Genomic DNA, 23,044 nt, shown 5'->3' with positions numbered 1-23,044 from the left:
TCGATTCGACGTGTGACGTGTTCTATATATCAACTGGGCCTGGATGAAGGGGAGGGAAGTTGCTCATCTAAATTGAGAGGAGAAATAACTAGAATACGCACATCGGTGCGTGGATTAAAAAAAATCAGAGCCGGCATTCTCTAGAAGTATGGTAAGCTGCGATACTTCTGAAATTTACTGTGTATTCCCGTTTTACTTAAATTAATTTAAAAAAGAAATATTCTGACATTGTTTGTTCATTAGAAAAGAACATTCCCAGGAACGACATTTTTCCCAGATGACGTCCTTGGACAAAATAATATACACAACTATAATTACTTTTTAAAATATTATATGAGAGTGGTCGTTTCCTCGTACGATGGAGGACAGTTACGGTACACTTTTGGAGGAATAGTGTATCGTACATTTGCAAATGTTCCTGACATCTAATGCAGATACGCAAAAATATAACATCCTTACATTCTATAATATACGCACTAATTACAATGTACATATATAGGATTTATAGCTATAGGTATTAAAACATACAAAGTACATTTCCTCTTCCTCCCACCACAAACGATATCCGTGAACATAATATTTCATATGCGATACTCGAACATAATTTATATGTATTTATAAGACAGTTTTCAAAATTTGAATTCGGCGTTTGCCCTGGTATATTCAAATACTACCCATTTTACCTTGTCCCCCAGCCTCTGCACTATCAAGTGATAAATTCGTTTGTTAAATAAATAACTCGCTTACAACAAAAGTTGGCACGGATATCGTTTTTTTTTTTTTTTTTGGAGAGGGAGGGAGAAGACATGACGGACATGCAATACACATGCAGCATTTACCGTTGACCACGTGCACGTTGATGGTAGCTGATTGTCCAAACGTGGGCATGCACGTGTAGTTCCCGGAGTCTGCAAGCTTGGCCCGGGCTATATGTAGCGTGCTCTTGAGTCCGTCCACCCATTCGGTGTGAACGCTGACCCGTGGCTGCCGGATTGACTGCAGGCTTGCCTGGTCCGTGTACACGGGAACGTTGCCCAAGTACCAGAATATGGTACCCAGGTCGTGTGGGCCCTGACTCAGCTCACACCGCATGCTCACCTCGCTGTCCTCTTTGATGTACAGCTCCGGCGGTCCGCAAATCCTGGCCCTCATCTCTGCGAATCAAACGCGCGCGCTCGATCAATGACACTGGCGATGATAACACAATATTAAGACGCGCGTGGTTGACAACAAAATATGCCATGATGGTGAATAGTCATTTATATACAAACTTTAAACTAAATTACAATATTGTCTTAATAAAAAAAAAACCGTTGCTAATTACTTAATTTTTGGTTACCAAAAAGAGCATTCAATGGTATAATATTATAAAGGTGCGTATCTCCGTTCACCGAGAGGATGTGATTTCTTTGTGCATACGACTGCGAGTGAGAAATGAGGAGGTAGGTTGCCGTGGCAGAATACGACGCGTTGACATTTTTTGGTTTTGTGCACCACATTTTCTCAGCAAACGGAGTATGTACTTTCAACTCATTATATATTATGCTAATATAACTATGACTATTGACTACATATTATATTTATATATATATATATATATACTAATAGACAACTTGAAATAAAATTATACCATAAATTATGAATAGCTTTTATATCTACATACTTTTGCAGGAATGACTCGATTAAATCATTTATTTTTAAATATATATATTTGAAAAAATAGTTAATTTATATCTATCTACGTGGTTGATTTTTAGTTATGAAATCTGTGTTAACTGTTAACCTAACTTAATCTTGTCTTGCCCAATACACCTCATGTTCAAATAATAAAATTACGGGTTTTCTCAAGTCAATCTAATAATATAATAATACGAGTTAATACAAAATAATATTTGTAATCGTTTATTTTTAAATATTAAAAAAATATTAATGCGTTAATGGATATACATTTTAATACAATTGATTATTTCGCTATGTATTTGGTGGATAAAACCATTGTACTATAACGTATGATAATTTGAGGGATTTCAAACTTAAGATTTTTTTTTAATTCATTGTGCTTTTTTCAGAGAATTAATTATTAAAATAAATCCACGAGACCAACTACCGCCTTTTGTTTCTATATGAAACAAAATGGTTGATTATTGAGAAGCTTGAAAAATTCTGGTTTTAAAGTTTTTGATTGGAATTCCGTTCATTGTTTAATAATAATGATAAGTAAATACAAGATTACATGATATATTGTTCACGGGGAGAAGAGTATTTTTTTGTTTTGAATCCCTTCATACCTTCTGAAATTTGAGAAAGATTGATTTGCAGACTTTTAAGACATTTATAGTTATATTAATTTGTTGCTACGAAGTATTAATCGACAGACAAAAATGATCTGTGGTGGTTTGTGAAAATATAGTAGGTAATTACGCCAGCAATATACTTTAGACAATAACACAACAATGGATACGCAACGTTGTAGGTATATAGTGCTCATAGATGCGCTCTCTAGGTCTTTCGTTAGTCGAATACGCCAATCGGAAATCATCGATTTGAATGCATTTATTATCATAGGTTATCTTAAAATAATAAGTTTCGTTCAAAGTTTACAGTTGGTCGTTAGCTTGCGGTTAAGTCAATGGTCCATTCTATTTTATCGTTGATACACAATTATATAACGGTTAACTGTTAAGTCTAATATTACGATTAATTTATCGGGTTATTAAATTTTATTGAGAAACACTTAGCGTAAAATTCTTACAAATATATAATATGATATTATATAATTTACTTAATTTTAAGTTCATAACAAATACCGCAGTTGCAATTGATATGGAAATCAGTAATAACATAATACGTACCATCTAGATTTAACCTACGATGTTTGGTGTCTAACGATTTCTATGATTTTTATGAATTACGTTTCGGATTTTGATAGTCTATCTAAGCGTATAATAATTACGGTAGAACTTGAACGCCAAAAAACTATGGTCGATATTTGTTGATAAAAAAGTGGGTCAATATGTTCATTTAATTTGTTGTTACAGATGTTATTTTTTAATTCAGTAAAAATGAAAATTCAAATGGATCGAAAATTGAAAAACATTTTGAGGAAGACAGTGTTGTATATTTTGTGTGAAGGTATATTTTGTAAAATAAAATTACCTATTGGAAGTGTTCTTAACAAACTATTGGAATTTCTTTTAGGTAACTATACGTCTATACATAATATTTATTCCTTGAAAATAATAATATAAAAATGTTACGCTGTATGCTGTATACATTACAGTATTATTTAAAATCATATACCTACATATACCTTACATTATGTTAGGTTAGCGTTAGGCTAACGCCGTATAATGTGCATGTTGTTTATACCTCTCCCGGGACTTATAACTAATAATACTAATAATATTCTAACGTTCCCAGGACCAAACATATATTATTTTTCAAAACAAAATTGGCTCCGGAAAATCATAACTTACATTTTTAAATAGTTTACGGAGTTTATTCATGCCAATTCGTGCATTCGTGAACAGTAATAACAATCTGTATAAGATTATATTTTGGTTTATGTGTACTATAATATATTTTTTAATAATCTTATAAATTTATTTCAAATTTCACTTCATCAATTAATCCTCCTTACTCTTCTTACCGTGGTATAAAAAGTTAAATCCTCATCGGCTGTCTCAGTACTCAGTAATTACCTACATTGTAGGTATATCAATACGATCATAACTGGTAAGTACAAAAAACAACTAAAAACCTTAACCAAAAAAACAATGCATAATTATAGCATATTACATTTTAATGGTCTTATTAGAGTTAAAAATATTCGACTTGTAACAAAACGGTCAAAGATACAATGTATTATATCATTACACATTATAAAGTACGTCATGAAGATAAAAGGCGAATAAAATAAGATGATTAATAATTTCTTACTTTTAAATTTGTAACTATCGGTAAATTTGCTGTTTTTAATGATTTTAAAAGTTGGAAAAAATTAAATAACGTTAACCATTATTGTTATCATTTGATTTTTAAATGATATTATGATTATCTAGAAAATTATTAAAGGTAGAAGGTTATATTATTATTATTGGAATACATATAGTGTCATTAAAAATAATATTTATTAAAAACGTAAATTTGATGTGTACACAGATGGGAATTATTTCTCTAATATAATAACGATGCGGACAACTAATTCTTAATTCATCTAAGTAGCATACAATATTAAACTAATTCCCGTTAATTTACATTCGCCATCCAACAACTAGGAAGTGGTGAAATGTCTTGTGTATCGTTTATTTAGGCCGGACAGAGGGTTTCTCGTTTACAAATTATAACATAAAATATTTGCATATAAACTATGTACAATAATTGAACATTATAATTACATTAAGATTTTATAGAATTTAATACAAAAGTACTGAAAACAGACAAAATAGACTGAACAAATGTACCGTAATAATAATATACCTAATATTTTCTGATATTATTGTGTGGTAGCCAGTGATGGAAATTATTTCCCGGAATAAATCAGGTAAAAATTTGTCTAAAATCAAAATACCATCGTTATCATTATTATTACGATCATAATCATATATTTCCTATGTCAGGGTTGCACATTTTTTTAAGGTTGCCAACAGTTAATTGATTTTTATTTTGCGTGACATTAAATTATGAAAAATAATGTATAAGTATATATTATAGGTACATAAATAAGAACATTTTTTTATTTTAAATGTATTTGTTGAGAAATTTAAGAAAAAAAAAAAACAAAACCATAATTATTAATGTGCCACTGATTTTTCATTTCAGCCCTATGGGATGTATTTAAAAAATATAGAAAAAAGAAAATAGATTGAAAATTAACCCGATTAACTCGGCGAGAGATAGTGGATATAGATATATTACTAGGTATACAATTTTGTTTTCACACAATAGAAAACAAAGCATAATAATACTATAAATTAGGTTGTAGAATATAATAGTTATATGTTTATATTACGATATTAAATAATATTATGATGTCGTTACAACATATTGTTTTATAAATATTATATTTTATGCTGAAAATTCGTGTAACGAAACGAACGGTACGTGAATTACAATTACAATTACAATTTTCTATTTCGCTTCTTTGCGTCACAAAACAAAGTTTTTGATCTCTCGACAAATATATAAGTGTAATAATACGACGGATGGATTTCAGTGTTTTTCGCGTCATTTTGACGAGCGTATAATGCTCGAGATCCTATTATAGTCGTGCCATTGGTCTGGACGCGGCAAAACGTTGTCTGGTTCCAACACACACATACACACACACACATGTGTAGTGTATAGTTTATATATATATACATACATGTAGAAGGCATATAGACATGGGTCGATACTGTTCAGCGTGCTCGCCAAAACCAACGGGGTGGCATGTACGGGTGTCTGAAAATGACCGAGAAAAATTCCTGTTCCTAAATTAAAACGATAATCGTAACCAGTATCTACGGATACAATGCAATGGTTATAAGTATAATTATGTCGATATCTACTAGCTAGGTATATGCGTGTGTAGGCATACATAGTGATTCACCAAGAGTTCTCATCATCAGTTTTCCTCTAATAATGAATTAGTTCAAATTCTGATTCTTGGAATTTTTAAACATAATATATACACATTCAGACCATATTATTTTCAAATTCTTGGGATTTCTTGAACCGTCCTAGCCGAGGTGATAAAAACTACTCTTGGACGCTTGGTGAATCACTCTGTTACGTTTTACCCACCATAATATATAATATGTGGTTGGTCGGTATGGATAGGGTTTTAGATTTTTGATGCTAAGTTTTGACTAACAGACAAACGTCAAACATACGTTATCTAACTTCTATTCGAATTTTCTATTGGCGACTTTTTCCCGTGGCTCTGCACTCGAGTAACTCTTTAAAGTAAGATTCCTAAATAATATATAGATAGATCATATTAAGTACCGAATATGTATCCTAATTTTAAATAAACTGCACAATGTAGGAACTTTTTGGAAATCGTTTAACAACCTATTACTAAAAAAAAAAAAATATGCACCTAAATCGTTTTGATATGCGTTTATCTACAAACCCGCCCTCTAAGTCTATTGATCACTATAACTACCAGATGTGGTTGGTCGGGTCGGTGTCGATAAGTGTTTGGCGATTAGGTTTTAAGTTTTTTTCTCTTTATTTTTCAGATGAGCCGTCCACGAGAATATTAATTTCGTCCGTTTTCGAAGATCCGCAAACGATTACTTCTGCTGACGCGAGACGAAGAAAACGAAATATATTATATACATTATACACTCGACAGCACTGCAATAATTTCTAATGTCTGTACTCTATAATATATATATAAACATGATATTTTGTTAAGTATAAATGTTCCACTCATTTTTAAATCTGCAGAGTAAACTACATTTTGGTTTAGCAACGATGTGTCGATGTTCTCATTCACACAATTTCAGGAGTTGGGATCGGAAAAATCTAGTACTACAGTACTAGTATTTCGAACTGATCATTTTTAGGTTTTCTGGGTATAGTTTACCTGGGCATAAATGAAAAATAATTTGACCGAAAACAGTTGAAGGAGGAAACTGGAGAAATATGGAGCCACGCTAACCTAACCTAAGATTTTTATTTTTTTATACAAATCTAATAAAATATTTTAGTTTATGAATCATTAAATCTCCTGAACACTTCAAGTACCTAATATTTCCAAGTTTATGGTATAGGTATACAATATACATGTTACGTAAGACTAATATAGTAGGTTAATATTTCACAAACTAGGGACAGACATTTTGATTGAAACGAAATTGTAATATATTTTTTAATCAACAAAATGTAAGTACATATTATATTGATATCATAGTACCTACGCAAACTTAATAATACAACTTGTTCAATTTTTTATAACCACGTGTCTAATAACAATGATATATTCTATTCTACGTACAAATACAGTTCATGTCGAAAGTCTGACACTTTCTTGGGTTCTGACTTCTGAGTTACCTATACGCGTAGGTGCCATTAATAAGTTAATATTCAACATTGAATATATCAAGGAGAAACTTCAAAATGTATTTTTAGTTTTATTTTTTTTTTTTACAATATAAACCCTATGAACATGACACTTCAACTAGTTTTTCAAATTCCTGTGACATTGTAAACATTCGATAATTGTCTGCAACTTGCACGATGTTGATTATATAATTTCTGGATAGGCCCCATAAAGTATCGCCAAAATATCTCGTAGCCATGGCACAAATCTCAGATAACACCTACATTTTAAAATATCATCAGTCGACGACTTCAATAGAGCAAAACATTTCTCAATTTCGATATGCCAGAGAAAGACAATTTTTAAGCTATTTAGAGTCGTTGATGCTTGGATAATATATTATTTAACAAAAAAGATCAAACATTTTAAAATTTTGTAAGCCGGCAAGAATAAGTAAAACATTTAATCCACCATTTTTGTTTTGTATAATTATCAATAATAATTAATTATGTAAAGAATTTTTTTTTCTTTCGAATACAGATTAGAACAATAGTCAATAGAGAGTTCGTCACTGGTCAAAGATTCTGAGCGGAGCGATGAATGTATTGATTTTACAATAGTAAAAAAAAATAGTCGGATTTCAACTCAGAGGTAGGAAGTTAGATTTAGAAGTAAAACATTTCCAGTCCTTTTAAAAACAATGGGGAAAAACTAAAAACAAATACGAACATTTGTTACATTTTAGTATTATTATTATAATAACTGTTGGTGAAAAAAGTTAGACCGTTTTCGTTGAGAACCGTTTTTCATCGTACACAATAATAATTTTTTATCATCGAATTCAAATTTAACACACCCGTAATGGTCACTGTAATAGTGACATACTCACTGACTATGTAGCAGTACACTCTTGACCTACAACAACTGTACAACGGACTACCTACACTCGATGGCTTTATTCTATTATTCGTTAATCGTTATACCCCGCAGTTTACAACGAGTGCTCGCAATTTCAGGTGATTGCGGAGAATGCGGTATGATCAGAAACTGTTTTTGTTTTTTGTTGCTGCGTCATAAAAAACAGTTTGATTTAAAATTTGTTGTAAATTAATGATTAATCGTGCGCTGTGCTAAGCCACTACGTTGACACCAAATTCGATCGTTGCACGTTTTGCGTTCATATGATAAATGGTTACTGCTGCAGCAGACTTCATACCCGGGTTTGCCGCCGATTTGTCAGCGGAGTGTCGAGTACTGTTCGCCCGAAGCGAGGTTTGTGACAATTTCGTCGGTCGAATATAATATACGCAGTTATTATGCGTTTTGAAACACATCGCTATATATTATGCACGCACTTCTCACTCCTCCGTACCCTAGAATTACCGCATATTATTCATATATATTTTTAAGACCATAAACCTTTATAGAAATATTAGCAATAAAAATTGGAAAGTCGCAGTACGACGATTATCCGCGGTCAATGGACGATCCCAATTTTATGTACCGTTTTAAGGATTTAAACGAAAAAGTCTGGGATCGCGTCCGCGTAAAGAAAAATAGTTGTAAATCGTATCGTAAAAAAAAAACGAAAAAAAAAACAAACTTTTTCCGTAGAAGGATTTTTTTTGGCTGTATTAGCAACTACAACAATTTAATAGCGTTTTAAAGTTTTAAAACGTATATGCGACTCTTATATATATATAGGTACAAATAGTTTCTAAATACATTATTATCATTTTAGAGTTACGATAAAATGCGAAAAATATCCGCATTAATATCCTACGACAAAGTATATGTATAAAACGATGGCAGATCGTAACTTGTGCAAAAAAAAAAAATAATAAGAAATGTCTGGGTATTTTTTAAAAAACATTTTTGACAGACCCTATTGCTCTCACTCATTCGTTCTCTCTCTCTCACACACGATCTCTCGATGTCGACAACATCCATTTTTTGATATACTTTGGGCCGAGCACTTAAATATATAACTATAATACGTTGAAAATCTTCCTGCCTGCAGAGATGTTTACGATCCGTTTAGGTTTATTGGTTTAAAACGCAATATAATAATAATATATTCTCGTCCCTTTTTCATTCATCTACATAATTTAGCTATAGTGGGTATTATGCTGGAATGTATACTACACGATGTATATGATCTCTGTGTATTGGACTCGGTACGCCGTTCGATTGGACGTTGATGTGTTTTTTATTATTATTATTATTATTATTACGTCCGTAAACACTTTTTCGTGTGGAAAGTGTCATCCGAAAGTTTTGTATAGCCCACTCCATACCGCACCGGTAATTCGACGCAGATGGTACTTTAAACAGGTGATTTTTGGAATTCACCAGTAGTTTTCTGGATAATCGCGAAGGACTATACCCAAAAACCGCGACCGTATAAGGAAAACCCAAGCCCGGGTTGGATTTCCACAACACAGCAAACTTTTAACATTATTTTAAAACTTTTAAATAATCCTAGGGACTTTAAATTTTCACGTTTTAGTGTATTTTATGTATACACGTTGTAGACGCATGATAAAATTTACAAAACAGTTTTGTAAAATATATTGTTTTTAAATTTTATGACAAGTGGGTACCTACTGAACATACTCTACTATAGGTACAGTAGGTGTCAAGTGGATTACTGTAGTAATAGATGTGTTAAATTTGAATTCAATGATATTATACAATTATATACAAAAAACTGTTCTGGGTAAAGACTGTCCGTCAGCTAAAAAAATCGATTATTTTAAATTACATTATTATTATTAACTATGATCACTTAATATGTCCTTAATAAATAGACAAACAAAAGTACGAAGTACAAACATGAGTATATGTGAATAAGATCTTAGTTTAAATAGTTGGAAATGGGAATTCAAAATAATACTTTGAAGATTTCTTTGTGTTTAGAAAATATTGAAATATTAATATACCTAATGGCAAAAAGTCTCAACCCCTAACGATTAATATTTCAAACTACATACAAAAAAACTAAAAACCATTGTTCTTTGTTTAAATTCCTAAACAATTTCATAAATATTTGGATTCAAATGCTTGTTATAATAAATGAAACTGTGTATTTGTATTTTAAATATTTTTAATGGAATAAGAACAACTTATAAAGAACCTTTTATTACTTTTTAAAACTTTATCTATACAAATTGAATATTAATATATTTTTAACTACAAAATAGTTTGAAAATATTCGCGATTTTGACGAATTTTGTTAACATTTTAACTTCAAAGCTTATAAAAATAAAAATTTGCACGTGTATTTAATATTTATCAATATTTATGGATTACAATAAAGTAAACTTATGTAGAATTTCGTATTAAAATGTCTTGCTTTTTGACTGTGGATAATTAGTTTTAATAACAATTGAAAATGAAAAACTAAAAAAAATCATAATTGTTTAAAGCTTACAAGTACTTAAAATGTAAATCTTTTCTAGAGTAGGTATAGAAAATTATAATTTAAGTAACAGTGGAATGTTTCAAGTTTCTACTGTTAATACATTTGAAATACAATAAAAAACTAAAATCGATTGCTACGAATACATAATATTGTAAACATTTAGACTAAACGGTTATAAAAAGTATTGGTTTTTGGATTTTAATTAGTATAATATGAATAAATTATGAGGAACCTAGTGATATAAAAAACTAAAACGTTATACTATGAATATCAATTTAAAAAACGATAATTCATAATACTATAAATAACACGAAGAGATCTTAAGTATTTTGAAAATCATTCCATGTCTAGTAAATGCTTATACATATGAATATTCTGTAAAAACATTATGTCCCTAAAGTTATTAATTTATGAGTTACAACAAAAAAGTTAAAATACATTTTGTCGAAAACTGGTTATTTTGAAAAGTATTTGGAATTTTACTTTTGACCCGCCTGTAAAGTACCAACTAGATTAAATACCCTCAATGTTGAAAATCCAGCTTTTCTACTACTCCAGAGGTCATGACAGACAGAAAAAAACACACATATTATTGTAAAGTCTATACATTGATCGCTCCACTCAGAATCTAAAATTACCTCAACGTTCAAACGACATCGTTGGAGCTGATGGTGAAAAAAAATATCTGGTAATATTATTGTTTTGCGTTTTCGGTATATTAAGGTGCAAATAATTTGGTTGAATAATTATTAACAATCAACGGTAGCCATACAATTACCAGTAAACCGATAGTGGTTGTACTTGCCGGTGATATTTATGAGTAAAAACGTATTTTAATTTAAAATCCCACGTATTGTTTGTGTTCGAAACCACGTGACTTTAAAGTCACCACGGTGTCTGCTTTTTAGTAATTACAGCCGGTACAAATATTCAGTGACCCGTTTAATGCCAGTAAATCGATCTAATTGACGTATGTGTACTCTAGTATATTCGATGTTTACAAATTGACAATGTTTTTCATACAGGTCCTGGAATCACAAGACCGAGCCTTTAATAATATATAATATTATTACCTTTTACCGACGACTCAAAAGATAATAGCTTTACGATGCATTCGAATCACATTCCAAAAAAATGAACATAAATTGGAATGTCCAAATTGTATGTCATCTTTTAGAGGGGTCTGACCGAAGTGCATTCCGTGTATAATTTTACTCAATAAAATAATTTAACTTACTTTTCTACTGAATGAATGGGCCTTTGTTACATTAGAATAAACAATATAAATATTGGAGAAGGTGACACTGTGAATATTAAATATTAAGTAAAACGATTGTAGTTTAAGGTAATCAAGTGAATGTATTTTACATGTTTACACGGTATTTCAAATAAATAATTAAATTATAGAATTTGGTGGATTTTTTTGTTGACATTTCAGGCATAGAATATCACAGCAATTTTAATGTAAAATAATAAATAAGTCAGTTCATATTAATAAAATACCTTTGTCAATATGGCAAATATACAATAATAATAACAACAGAAATATCATATTTATTTGAATAATAAAATAGTAGTAGAATTTTGTAAAGTGGTTAATATTAATTAATTAGTATACATAAAAAATATTTTAATCTAGAAACTAATCAGCTGTAACAACCATATCACAGAGTTTCTATAGGTACACGCACTTTTTTTTTTAATACAGCTCAGCTTTAATAATTGACCCCATGTCATATAATAATTGCCTATTCATAATAATTAGTGGATATATAAAGTTCATAACTTTTCTATGATGTGATACCTATTATATACTGTTTAACCAATGAATTCAATGAATAAACCATATCTTTATATATTATATCAAGCGTAAAAAAAAATGTTCAACCTAGTATTAATTTCACGATGTATGATATTATTTACAATTATTGTTATTTTTTCTCTAAGTTTTGTAATCGTAACTGAGCGGCTTAGTAAGAAACTCATAGCGATTAGATATTTTAAACGGCATTGTATACGTCGATTCGATCAATTTTGTTTCGTGGGCTCGGTGCAGGATGGTGGGCGTTTCGATCGAAGGCGGGTCAGTTTGGATGAGGTGCCAAGACGTTTACATTTTACCCCAGTATAGTGTTGTCTCGGGAGCAGGAATAGTTTTACGTATTGTTATCGCTTGAACTGGATCGGATATGGACCACGCGTATAGGTCTATTTTTTGTATTATTTCATGGTATTTAGAGTATTCATACCAGTTAACAGCGAAAAACTATTTTAGTTTTACTGCAGTATAGGTATCTATGTTATACGAAGAATCTAAGAGTTGTACTACAAAATGCACATAGGTAGTAGAAAAGAATAACCTTTAATCGTTATTAGGTACTATTGCATTGCAATTATGGACGTTTCCGTAAGGCTGAGGAGTCATGCTGCTTTATTTCCCTGGTAAATTTGTTTTGCATTCGAAAAAATGAATTGCGTACCAATTTCGACTGCATTTATTAATTTAATTTAATTTCAAACTTGGCTCATTTATAAAAGTAAATTCTGCGGAAACTATTCATTGAAACCTTGAACCGCTGTAAAGTTTCAGTGTACCTCATTTAAAATCTCTTTCAACTTTCCACTTGAGAACATAAACCAAACAAAATTGAGAACAATCTGAAAGGAACAAACCGAATAAAAAAGATGCTTCTACAAATATTTTAAATCGATTGTTTATTTTGTGAAAATAAACTGTTCGTTTCATATAGAGGCGCAATTATTACACCGTTGTAACGAGGCTAATTTCGTTCTGAATTTATTGTAGTGCAATATATATGGCCAAAAGTCAAACTCATAATTATTTATGTACAACTATTATTGTTTTGTTACTTTTCATAAACAAAGTATCATGGTTTATTTAACTGCAATATTATAATATCTCAAGAGTAAAATTTCAATTCAAGTACGCATATTCGAATAAATAACCCGTATTTGTTTAGGTACAAAATGTTTTAAATTTTAAAATGTGTTTAATAAAAAAATAGTGATGATGGTTTTAATATTATCGATATTGTATCATCATATTGTGGGGAAAACAACAAAATGAACAATATTTTGTTTCAGGAATCTGATTTAAACACGGTATAATGCACAATTGGAATTAATTCCACGTTTGCCGAGAAAAACAATGATTGTATATTTTCGAATTTATATTACGATGATATTTCGTTTTTTGAATTTTGAACATTACTATAATGCCGAACATTTTTTCTAATAATAATGACGTGCCGTAATCAAATATTATTACGTGAACTTTGTTTAAAAATGAGATTGTGGTAGTGCGATGATGGACGTGTGTGGCGCTGTTTTGTGCTTTGTTTCTCGTCGGAAATCGCTAAAATCACGGAATCCATTAAAAAAAGTTAATTTATTTAATTAACTTCTAAACTTTCTACACGCACGAGATCATTTGAAATGGGCATTGTCCATACATAGCAGATGGTTGGTTGGTTTTTTTTTGTTGTTGAAAATCGACCAACCAATAATGATTATATTCAAAAGACTTAAAAATATTTTTAAAACACGCAAACTGTCAGTTAAAATAGAATACAACTCCACAACAATATCCTCGGACATATTAAATATGTAGATATCGGCACTGATAAAATATAAATTATATTAATTGTATTCAACCGAACTATTATAACATAATTATAAACTATTATATTATATTTATTTTTTTAGATAATTTAAAGTTTGATACAAACTACAGTTAAAATATTTTAGTTAAAATTTATAATAATTCGAAACGGGTATAGTTTATTATTATTTGTTATTTCGATTTTGCCACTAGTCACAGATAGCAGGTTAGTTTTCGGGAACAGATTGTCGGGTTATCGCTTAATGATAAACTATTTTGATGATGGGGATTGGGGAGAGCAGGAAGAGTTTATGAAAAATGGAATAAAATGTACCTATTGTAAACTGCACACATACTGGAGGTATAATACATAGCTTTAGAGCCGGCGTCAAACCCCTAAGTTGTCTCTGCTCGCCCAGGAAATTAGTGTTGAACACGATTTATAGATAAAACAAGATTTCCAACCAAATATTCTATTAACATAAAATGTTTTATTTATAAAAAATGTTTTTATTTTTTATTTTTTTTTTTTATCTGCATCCTGTCGCTCTGCTCACCATTTCCCTGGGAGGGGAGGTAGAACCAAACGATTTCACTACCCAAGAACCACCTTTTTGCATTCTTAATTTTAATATCTGTAATTTAAAATTATTTTATATAATATAGAGAGTCTTAAGTATTTAATTACGATAAATAGTTATTTATTTATTTATTTTTTGGTCACCACTGTAATTATATCATGCGGAAGATAAAATATACAACACATAATATTCATATAAAGAGAAAAATTAAAAATAAGTATCCCCCCACTCCTCTGCATACTTATTTTCTAACGACGAAATGACTCGATGCACGTCATAATTCATATTTAAAAGTTGAAAAATTTTTTAATTCTATTGTTGTGTTGTTGGTTTTCTTCATTAATTTTGGTCGCACTTGTCTTTTATATTTTATTATTACATCGTGAAACTAGACGCTCGAAGTTCGATTTCCTCGTCACACTTCCTCGCGTCCGTTAGTCGTAGTATATTTTGCACCGTTTTCTAATATCCGTTCGCGAAAGGTTACAACTAATTTCAAAAAATAACAACAGTGACTTACTTTCTTACGTGCCCCGCGTCCCGCGACCGGCAGAGTATTGTAAAGTCTCGTCACGGCGCGACTTAACGCCGAGTCTGGCCGATAATAATAATAATAATAATAATAATAATAATAATACAATTGTGAGCAACGACAATATTACATAATATATAAAGCGTAAAAACGATATATTACAGCAGTGCGTCAGCCTCTCGGTTTTCCACGTGATACGAGCTCCAGGTCGCAATTTTCTCGGTCAGCGGACATATACAGCTATACTGTGCATGTATATAAATACGCCAAAATATAATATTATATTTCGATCCGGATGCCCGGTGAGAAGGGGTGGAGGAGGCGATAGGCTTATTCTGGTCATTTTATAATCTTCTTTATTGTTTCAGATAATTTACAACACACATAATATACCCGTCACACATAATTCAATACGAACCTATAATGGTGATTTATCTCACCGGCGACGACCATAACATAATATAGAATATTTGTCTGTCGTCGTCGACATCGGTTAGCGGTCGGTGCAAATTCCGTTTATTAGCGAGCTTGTCCGGGAAATATATTATTATTATTATTGTGGCTACGGCTCCAAAATAATATTGTTTAACAACACATACAATCCAGGGAGGCTCCGTCGGTTGGACGATTTATTACGACGGGGCGCCGTGCCCGCGATCCCATACCCGGAAGCGATCGTGTTCGTCGTTGTGATCCACGTGGTCTTACACTTTGCGATTTATCGCTGTGTCGTGTAGCACGAGAAACGAATGAGAATATTTGAGATCCGACCAAAGCAACACGGAACGGAAATTCACATATTATTAGGTATTTCATCAACTTTTAGCCAGCAGCAACTCAAGAATAAATACAAGACAAAGAATATCCCGTCATAATCGAGTAAAAGTTAACTCTTTAAGTAAACGTTAATGTAAAAATGTTAAAAATATATAATATTATAATTTATTAGTAGCTATTAGATATTTTTTTTCGTTAAGGAAAATTATTATATTTATTTATTAGTATATTAACGCTGAACGGCGTTAAGGAATCATGCATGTGGATATAATGTTTTTTGGTAAAGTACAGTGAAAAAATACCTACTAATATTTAGTTAAATTTTTTTTTCTTGATTTGCGTTTCCATGGAAATAAATAATAAACAAAGTGTTACAAAAATCGGTGAAAAAAATAAAATTGTATCTAGCCCAAAAACATATCTATGTTAAAAAAGAGATTATATAAAATCGTGTCGTTGGTAAATTAAAACAATTATTACGTTGGCAAAAATGCACAGTGATCTATGGATTCTGGTTGTGACTTATGAAAATCACCATTCATCTGTCTACGGTTCGAATGATACTCATTATTTATTAAAAGTTAATTTTTTTTTAATTTTAACGTACTCAAATCATTTTTGAACGTACTTAGGTGTTCGTCGGACGGCTTGGTGAAGTCATAAAGCTATCAAAAATCGACCAAATTTTTTACAGCTACGCAGGTAAACGTCTAAGTTCAATAGTTTTTTATAGTTTCATACGAATACACTTAGCATAATATGGTAGGATTAATAAAATATTGTAAAACCAACGACAGCACTTACGATATTTATATTTATTTTTTTCCATAATAAGTTCAGTGATCGTTTTTATCGTTTTTATCGTATTATAGAATCATAGTATGGATAGAATGTTTTTATTGTTTAAATAATTAAATTACTGATGAGGATGATTAATGAACGAGCTATTTTCGATTCATAAAATTGTATTATATTGCAATGCAGTCACTGTATTCATTTTTATTTCAAACACTGTGTAGGTAAAAAATATAAGTAGTAATTAAAGAAGTAAAATGCGAATTTAATGTTTTTAACAAAAAAACGACGAATAAATAAAACTCATTTATATTCAATAGTATAATTTCTATTGAAATTGTATATTGGACAAGACTAGTAAAATTATTAAAAATCACAGTTAAATAAAGGGTAAAAACAGTCTTAAACTATTTCAGTTATTAAATCTAGTCGAATATGAGAAGGATCCTCCAATATTATTTTATTTACAAAATTTACACCTTGAGGCATTAAGAATAAAAGATTATGTATAGTAAAATAGTAAAATAGTGAAACATTAATTATTTAATACACAACAAATACAAATATGAAATTATATATTATTATGAATATCTATTACATAATATTACATATTATGATATGATAATGTTAACTTTTAAATATTTAAAGAGTGCTTACACTTTTCAACTGGTGTTCGATCTGACCGAACAGAAACAAACAAAGAATATGTATGCTTAAATAGGAGTCTGTTAGAACTATAGTTCAACGCTGAACGTAAACGTTACAACCAAACGGAACGGAATCAAATAAATATATTACCTTTTTTTTTAAGGATTCCGAAGCGCTTCTGCGTAGATAGATTTTCAAAGCATGTGGTTCTAGATTAGTAGAACTTTCAATTGTTTAGCATGTATCGTGTTATCACTGACTTGTTACACAACGTTACAATACAAACTGCATTATAATTTATAATACTCCTCTGAAGTACGTGTACAACGCAGCTACACAATCATATAGCAACTATAACAACTCAGCATTATGTTCTGATAAGTCCGTCCAACGAGAGTTCTAATTTTGGTGATGTAACTTTAAATAATTATTCCAATTTGAATTAACCCCATAATGTTTTTACAAAACAATAAATATAACTCTGTGTTATCTGTATGTCGACTATAATGAGAGCTAAAAAAATTCATAAATAAAAAACGAATTAACTACTAAATTATTTACTGCAGAAAATAAATGGCACACGTTTTTCAGAAAGTGGAAAAACATGGCGACAAAGATCCCTCATAATGAGAAATTGTCTGGTGCACATCGACAGCGGTCGATCGTCTCGCGTCCAGAGAATTTTCCGAAGTTCATGCCGTTCGCTAGATCTGCAAAGGTATACCAACTACTTACATCCAAAACGAGTTTTGATGAGAACCACAGTAACCGTTATTAAGGAAGAGCTTACGATTCGTATCAGGACGTTAGCGTTTTCTAGTATCTATTGTATTATTTGAATATTTCACCCAACACTATAAGTTGGTATTATTTTATTATCATTATAGCAAACTATACGAGAGCGCAGTTTTGGAATAGAACAAAAAAAACTCGTTCTTTATAATATAATAATTCATATCCGTTCACATCCGACAAAACCCAGCCTATTTCAATCGCGATGATATATTTCCATAATAATTAACGTCAACGGAACAAAGTCGATCTCGAATGGCTTAAAGATAAATCGTGTCGGCCTACGTAAACAAAATAAAACGTCGTTGACGTATATGATAATATATTAACGTACATTTCTCCATATTATCGTTTCAGCGGTGAATTTTCTGTTCGAGCAGCCTACGCGCTAAAATATTATAATATGTTTTTTTTTGTTATATTCGATTTTTATTTTTTGTGTTTTTCAACTCGTAATTTATGCCACATCCATTTTGACAAACCTTAGCTTTTGGCTAAATAATTTATTAAAGAAAGAAAAGCTGATGTTTTAGGTATAGGAGAATGATGACAGGGGGGGGGGGTCCTTTCTATTGTAAATTACATTTAATAAATATCCGTTCACAATTAACAAATAATATTTATAATTATTTAAATCGCACTATTTTTTAAACATACCGAATAGAGGAAAAATTGCATGCGCATAAGTCCGTGTGGTAGTATGATGACAAAATATTGGTACAACGATTATGTCGACACTCAATCAAAACTACGATGTCCTCTAAAATGTATAGAAGTAATTGGATCACATCGTGAAGAGGTAATGACAATTAAGTTAATTTATTAATAAAAATTTCGTTACACATTAATATATTTGTCAGCTATGAATGAGGAGGGGGTGGGGGTATTCCTTCACCTTTATCTACGCCCTTGCACAAGACCTATTCAACGATTACTCTACTCTAGGTCACGGCTGTTAAATGCTGTTAAATTACCATTGTGGTTTGTCCCTTGAATGTATATTGACTAGAGGATAAAATGCGAAAAATGCTGATAATGTATATTTTAATATATCGCATAGTAAATATCTTAATGTACTAAAACGTGCACTGACCTATAACATAAAACACTATACAATTAACGATCGATGAACTACGGCTGCAATGTCATAGATGTGTTTTTCAATTTAGGCACTTTCGTCGGTGACCTCTAACGCGACCGATATTGCGGACGGTAGTGGTAGTTCGCGGACAATATCGTCGGACAGGATCACTTACAGGTTCGCGCGGTCTATGAAGGACACTGGTTTCAGTATGAAACATATCTATGGCCGTATAGACGAATGTCAAGGAATCGTAATTTGAAATATTCCATATACGTTTTACCCACACAGAATTTATGTAAACTAATCGATTTCGACCAATCTATTGCAGATGGCATCAGTTGTCGTTTACAAAACCGGAGTGACAGAGTACTGGTTTTACCGACGAGGATTCATTTCCACGATTCATTACAAAAATATGTGAACAATAAATTAAAAACACAAAAGAAAAAAACCACACCATTTGTATAGGTCATATAATATTATGTTATTAATAATATTTGTATGTTTTTTATGTTAGTGAATCGATCACGTTTGCATAACTAGAATACTATATATTGTATTGTTATTTAATAAAAATAGTGAATTATTAAAAAAATCTAAGTACCATGTCTCATATCATTATAATAACCATATGCACAGTTTAATTTGATTACAAATTGGAAAAATCATTTTGACATAGACGTGAAAATGAAATATCGAATATTTAGGTAGGCGCCTTTCTTAGTATTACTATATTCACGCATACCGTAAGAAAGGTAGAAAGGCACCAACAACAATGTTGCAATAGCAAATACTTTGTGCCATTTTAATGTATAATACTGCAGAGTAATGTATTTTTGACTAGTTGTACAATTTTAAAATTTTTTTTGAGATACATCAGAGTTTAGTCGGAGTAGCAATCAACCGTTTTTCGAGGTTATCTCAGAAACATTTTTGTTTGTATAAAATAAGTATGGTCGATTATTAAAACATAAAAAATCGTTTACTGCTGTAACAACAAACAAAATGTACAACTTTGTTTAGCCCAAAGGTAAAAACATAATTTAACAATGAAAGATGTAGTCATATTGCTATTAGCGTTGTTTTCAATACCTATTTATTAAAGTTAGGATTTGGAAAACAAAGTCTTAAAAGTATCGCGGTAATTATGCAAACCTAATTATATCTGTAAACCGTATAAAATTCGTGTGGCTGTTAATATAATATATTTTGAAATTATTAGAGATAGAGAATTTAGTTAAAAAGAAACTGCCAACAAATTGTGAAAATGGTAAAATTGGCAACTTGGAGTGAATGACACCTTATTTAAGACTCATTTATGTACTATTTACTTCGTATAAAAGAAAAAGTAAAAACTGTTTTCGAAATATTCAAAATGTCATCACAAAAGATATTTAATAAATATGTATACGATAGTAATATTATAGTAACAGTTAAATACAACCTAATTTTGGTCGGTTGAGTCTGAAGGTAGCTGATAATAATATAGAGGTAAACAATTGATAGCGGATTTCATTAATCTTAATCAATCAATATTAACTAAGGATGGGGTCACCCTTAAATTTTACTTTTTAAATTTACCGCACTCACATCTTTAAGAATCACATATTATAATTTATACTGTACAAGGTGGTTCACTTAAATAAATTCATCAAGCATGCTCGCTCTTATTTCGTATTTAATATTGAATTCATTAAAGTTATGATTTTTGGAATTTTTTAAATATTTTATGTAGTACTCAAAGACTTTTTATTATAAAATACTTAGGATTTTTTGTTCTACTTAAGGAGTGTCCTGTGGCGATACAAACTTCTGTTTTTAAAATGATAACCCTCTTTCTTTACCGTCAACTGTAAACTATTAAGCAAATCATTTTTTTTTTTTAAATTTTTTATTTACACATTTAATTTAAAATTTAAACTAGTAGCTTCACAGTTATTAAAATATTTATATCAAGGATAATAATATAGTTCATAAAAATAGTTTTAAAAAAAGAAATAGATGTTATATCGGATCTTGTATATACCTACTTGTTGTACTTGGGCTATTTTTAAAGTTTATTGATCGATTAATATAAATTATTAAAATTTTCAAAATACTATAGCCCCTATATTATCTGACCAAACGTAATTCCAACTCAAAAACTACTTTTTCGAATTTCAATTATGATACGTCTAAATGTTTAGAATAATGATCCTCTGAATATTTAGAGGAGTACAAATTTCTAGTACAAAAAGTTTTAAGAATATGTAAATACGTGTTTAAGTGTAAGTATTTAAAAATTACAAAAATCAGATTTTTAATCACTGCATTATGTGTGTAAATAGATAAATGTTATTTAAATAATAATAATTTTGTATAAAGTTTATGAATATGCGTTTGATGGCTACGACACGATTGAGCATAGAACACCTTTTTTGCGACACGATTGAGCATAAATTGTCGGCGCATCAAAGGAAATTGAAATACAAAAGAAAACCAACACGATTGAGCATAAAAAACTCTGCAACGTTGCCATTTTCAATTTTGAAATGTATTCAAAAAAATGTATTTAAATAATCATAATAATTCAAAATATAGCATAGTATATAAATCTGTTTGATAATAATAAAATAATAATAATAATAGTTATGACTTATGAAAATAATAAAATCAAAATATTTATAAATCAAATTGATATACCTTGGTATCTGTTTCCAAGTTGGCCTAAATATAATAATAAAAATTCCGTATTCTTACGATTTAAATACTGGTTGTAGGCTTGAATATAAAATTCAATTTTTTTTATTTCTTTAGCGGATTGTAATTTTCTGGGCTCACGGCTGGCGCTGATATAATAATAATTGATGTAATAATACGTGAAAATAATAAATTACAAAATGTTAGCAACATCGCATAAAATATTCTATGCTCAATCGTGTTGCTAAAAAGGTCTATGCTCAATCGTGCTTTACCGCGTTTGGTGGACAATTTATAAGAATATTGTTTCTAAAAAAGTTTTAGTCGAAGATATTTCACCTTAATAAAGTCATCGTCGGCAGGTATAGAATATAATTATTTTAGGACGTTTAAACAATTACACGGTATTAAGATTTACTAACTTTCAACTGTTATTAAGTTATTAGGGTAAATCATCCCATGGTGGAGGTAAACATACGATCACTGCTTTATCAATCAAATATTTTATTGTTTCTCAATTAGCTAACTTGTATGAAATATTAAACATCACACAGAAAAAAAAATGTATAACACGAATTTTAATTTTAACCATTAAAATATACAATTTGTTTTATGGTTTGACGGGGCAATAAAATAGATGAATATAAAAAAGGAACCAGATGGGCTGGCTGTAGTCCTTCCCTCCTAGTAAGCATGTCCCTTGGATCATTAGGGATACTAAAATGTAATTTAATGACTTATTGTGATCTTCACCGAAATAGTTGAATAATAAAATAACCATGGACAGGTAAGTCTTTACTTTTCCGAAAGTTTCTACGCTGCAGATGTCCAGTGCAATTTAATTTGAACATCTAGGGTACACTGTTATAATATAATGCGGAGATTTTCACGTCGCCGAACGTCTGGGGACACCCTTTTCGCCGTTAATTGACCAGGGGTCGATTGATAATGACTGCGGGGGATTCGACGAGACGCATATCCAAAATCCTATAAATATATAATAACGGCTACGGTGCGAAACTATCAAATTGGAAACCGCACTTTCAACCGTGTTTGGAAGTATATACCTACGTCGCGTTA

General features: G+C 30.5%; 1 protein-coding gene and 1 long non-coding RNA gene across 2 annotated transcripts in view; one reads left to right on the top strand and one right to left on the bottom strand.

The window, feature by feature from the left end:
- LOC111035582 (inactive tyrosine-protein kinase 7-like) overlaps nucleotides 1-23,044 on the bottom strand; it is a 78,749-nt gene that overhangs the window by 17,260 nt on the left and 38,445 nt on the right. Inside the window, exon 4 of the mRNA XM_022317256.1 lies at nucleotides 840-1,154. Coding sequence (XP_022172948.1) covers nucleotides 840-1,154 — 315 coding nt within the window. The remainder of the gene's footprint in view (nucleotides 1-839; nucleotides 1,155-23,044) is intronic.
- Nucleotides 10,566-16,712, top strand: LOC111035579. The gene is made up of 3 exons (XR_002604657.1): nucleotides 10,566-11,142; nucleotides 15,354-15,491; nucleotides 15,558-16,712. It is a non-coding gene; the product is annotated as an uncharacterized LOC111035579 (long non-coding RNA).

Source organism: Myzus persicae, unplaced genomic scaffold (genome assembly GCF_001856785.1).
Source record: "Myzus persicae strain clone G006 unplaced genomic scaffold, MPER_G0061.0, whole genome shotgun sequence".
In the NCBI taxonomy this organism is placed as follows: Eukaryota; Metazoa; Arthropoda; class Insecta; order Hemiptera; family Aphididae; genus Myzus; species Myzus persicae.
The sequence above is the reverse complement of the archived record's forward strand: the minus strand, read 5'-3'. Positions and strand labels throughout refer to the sequence as shown.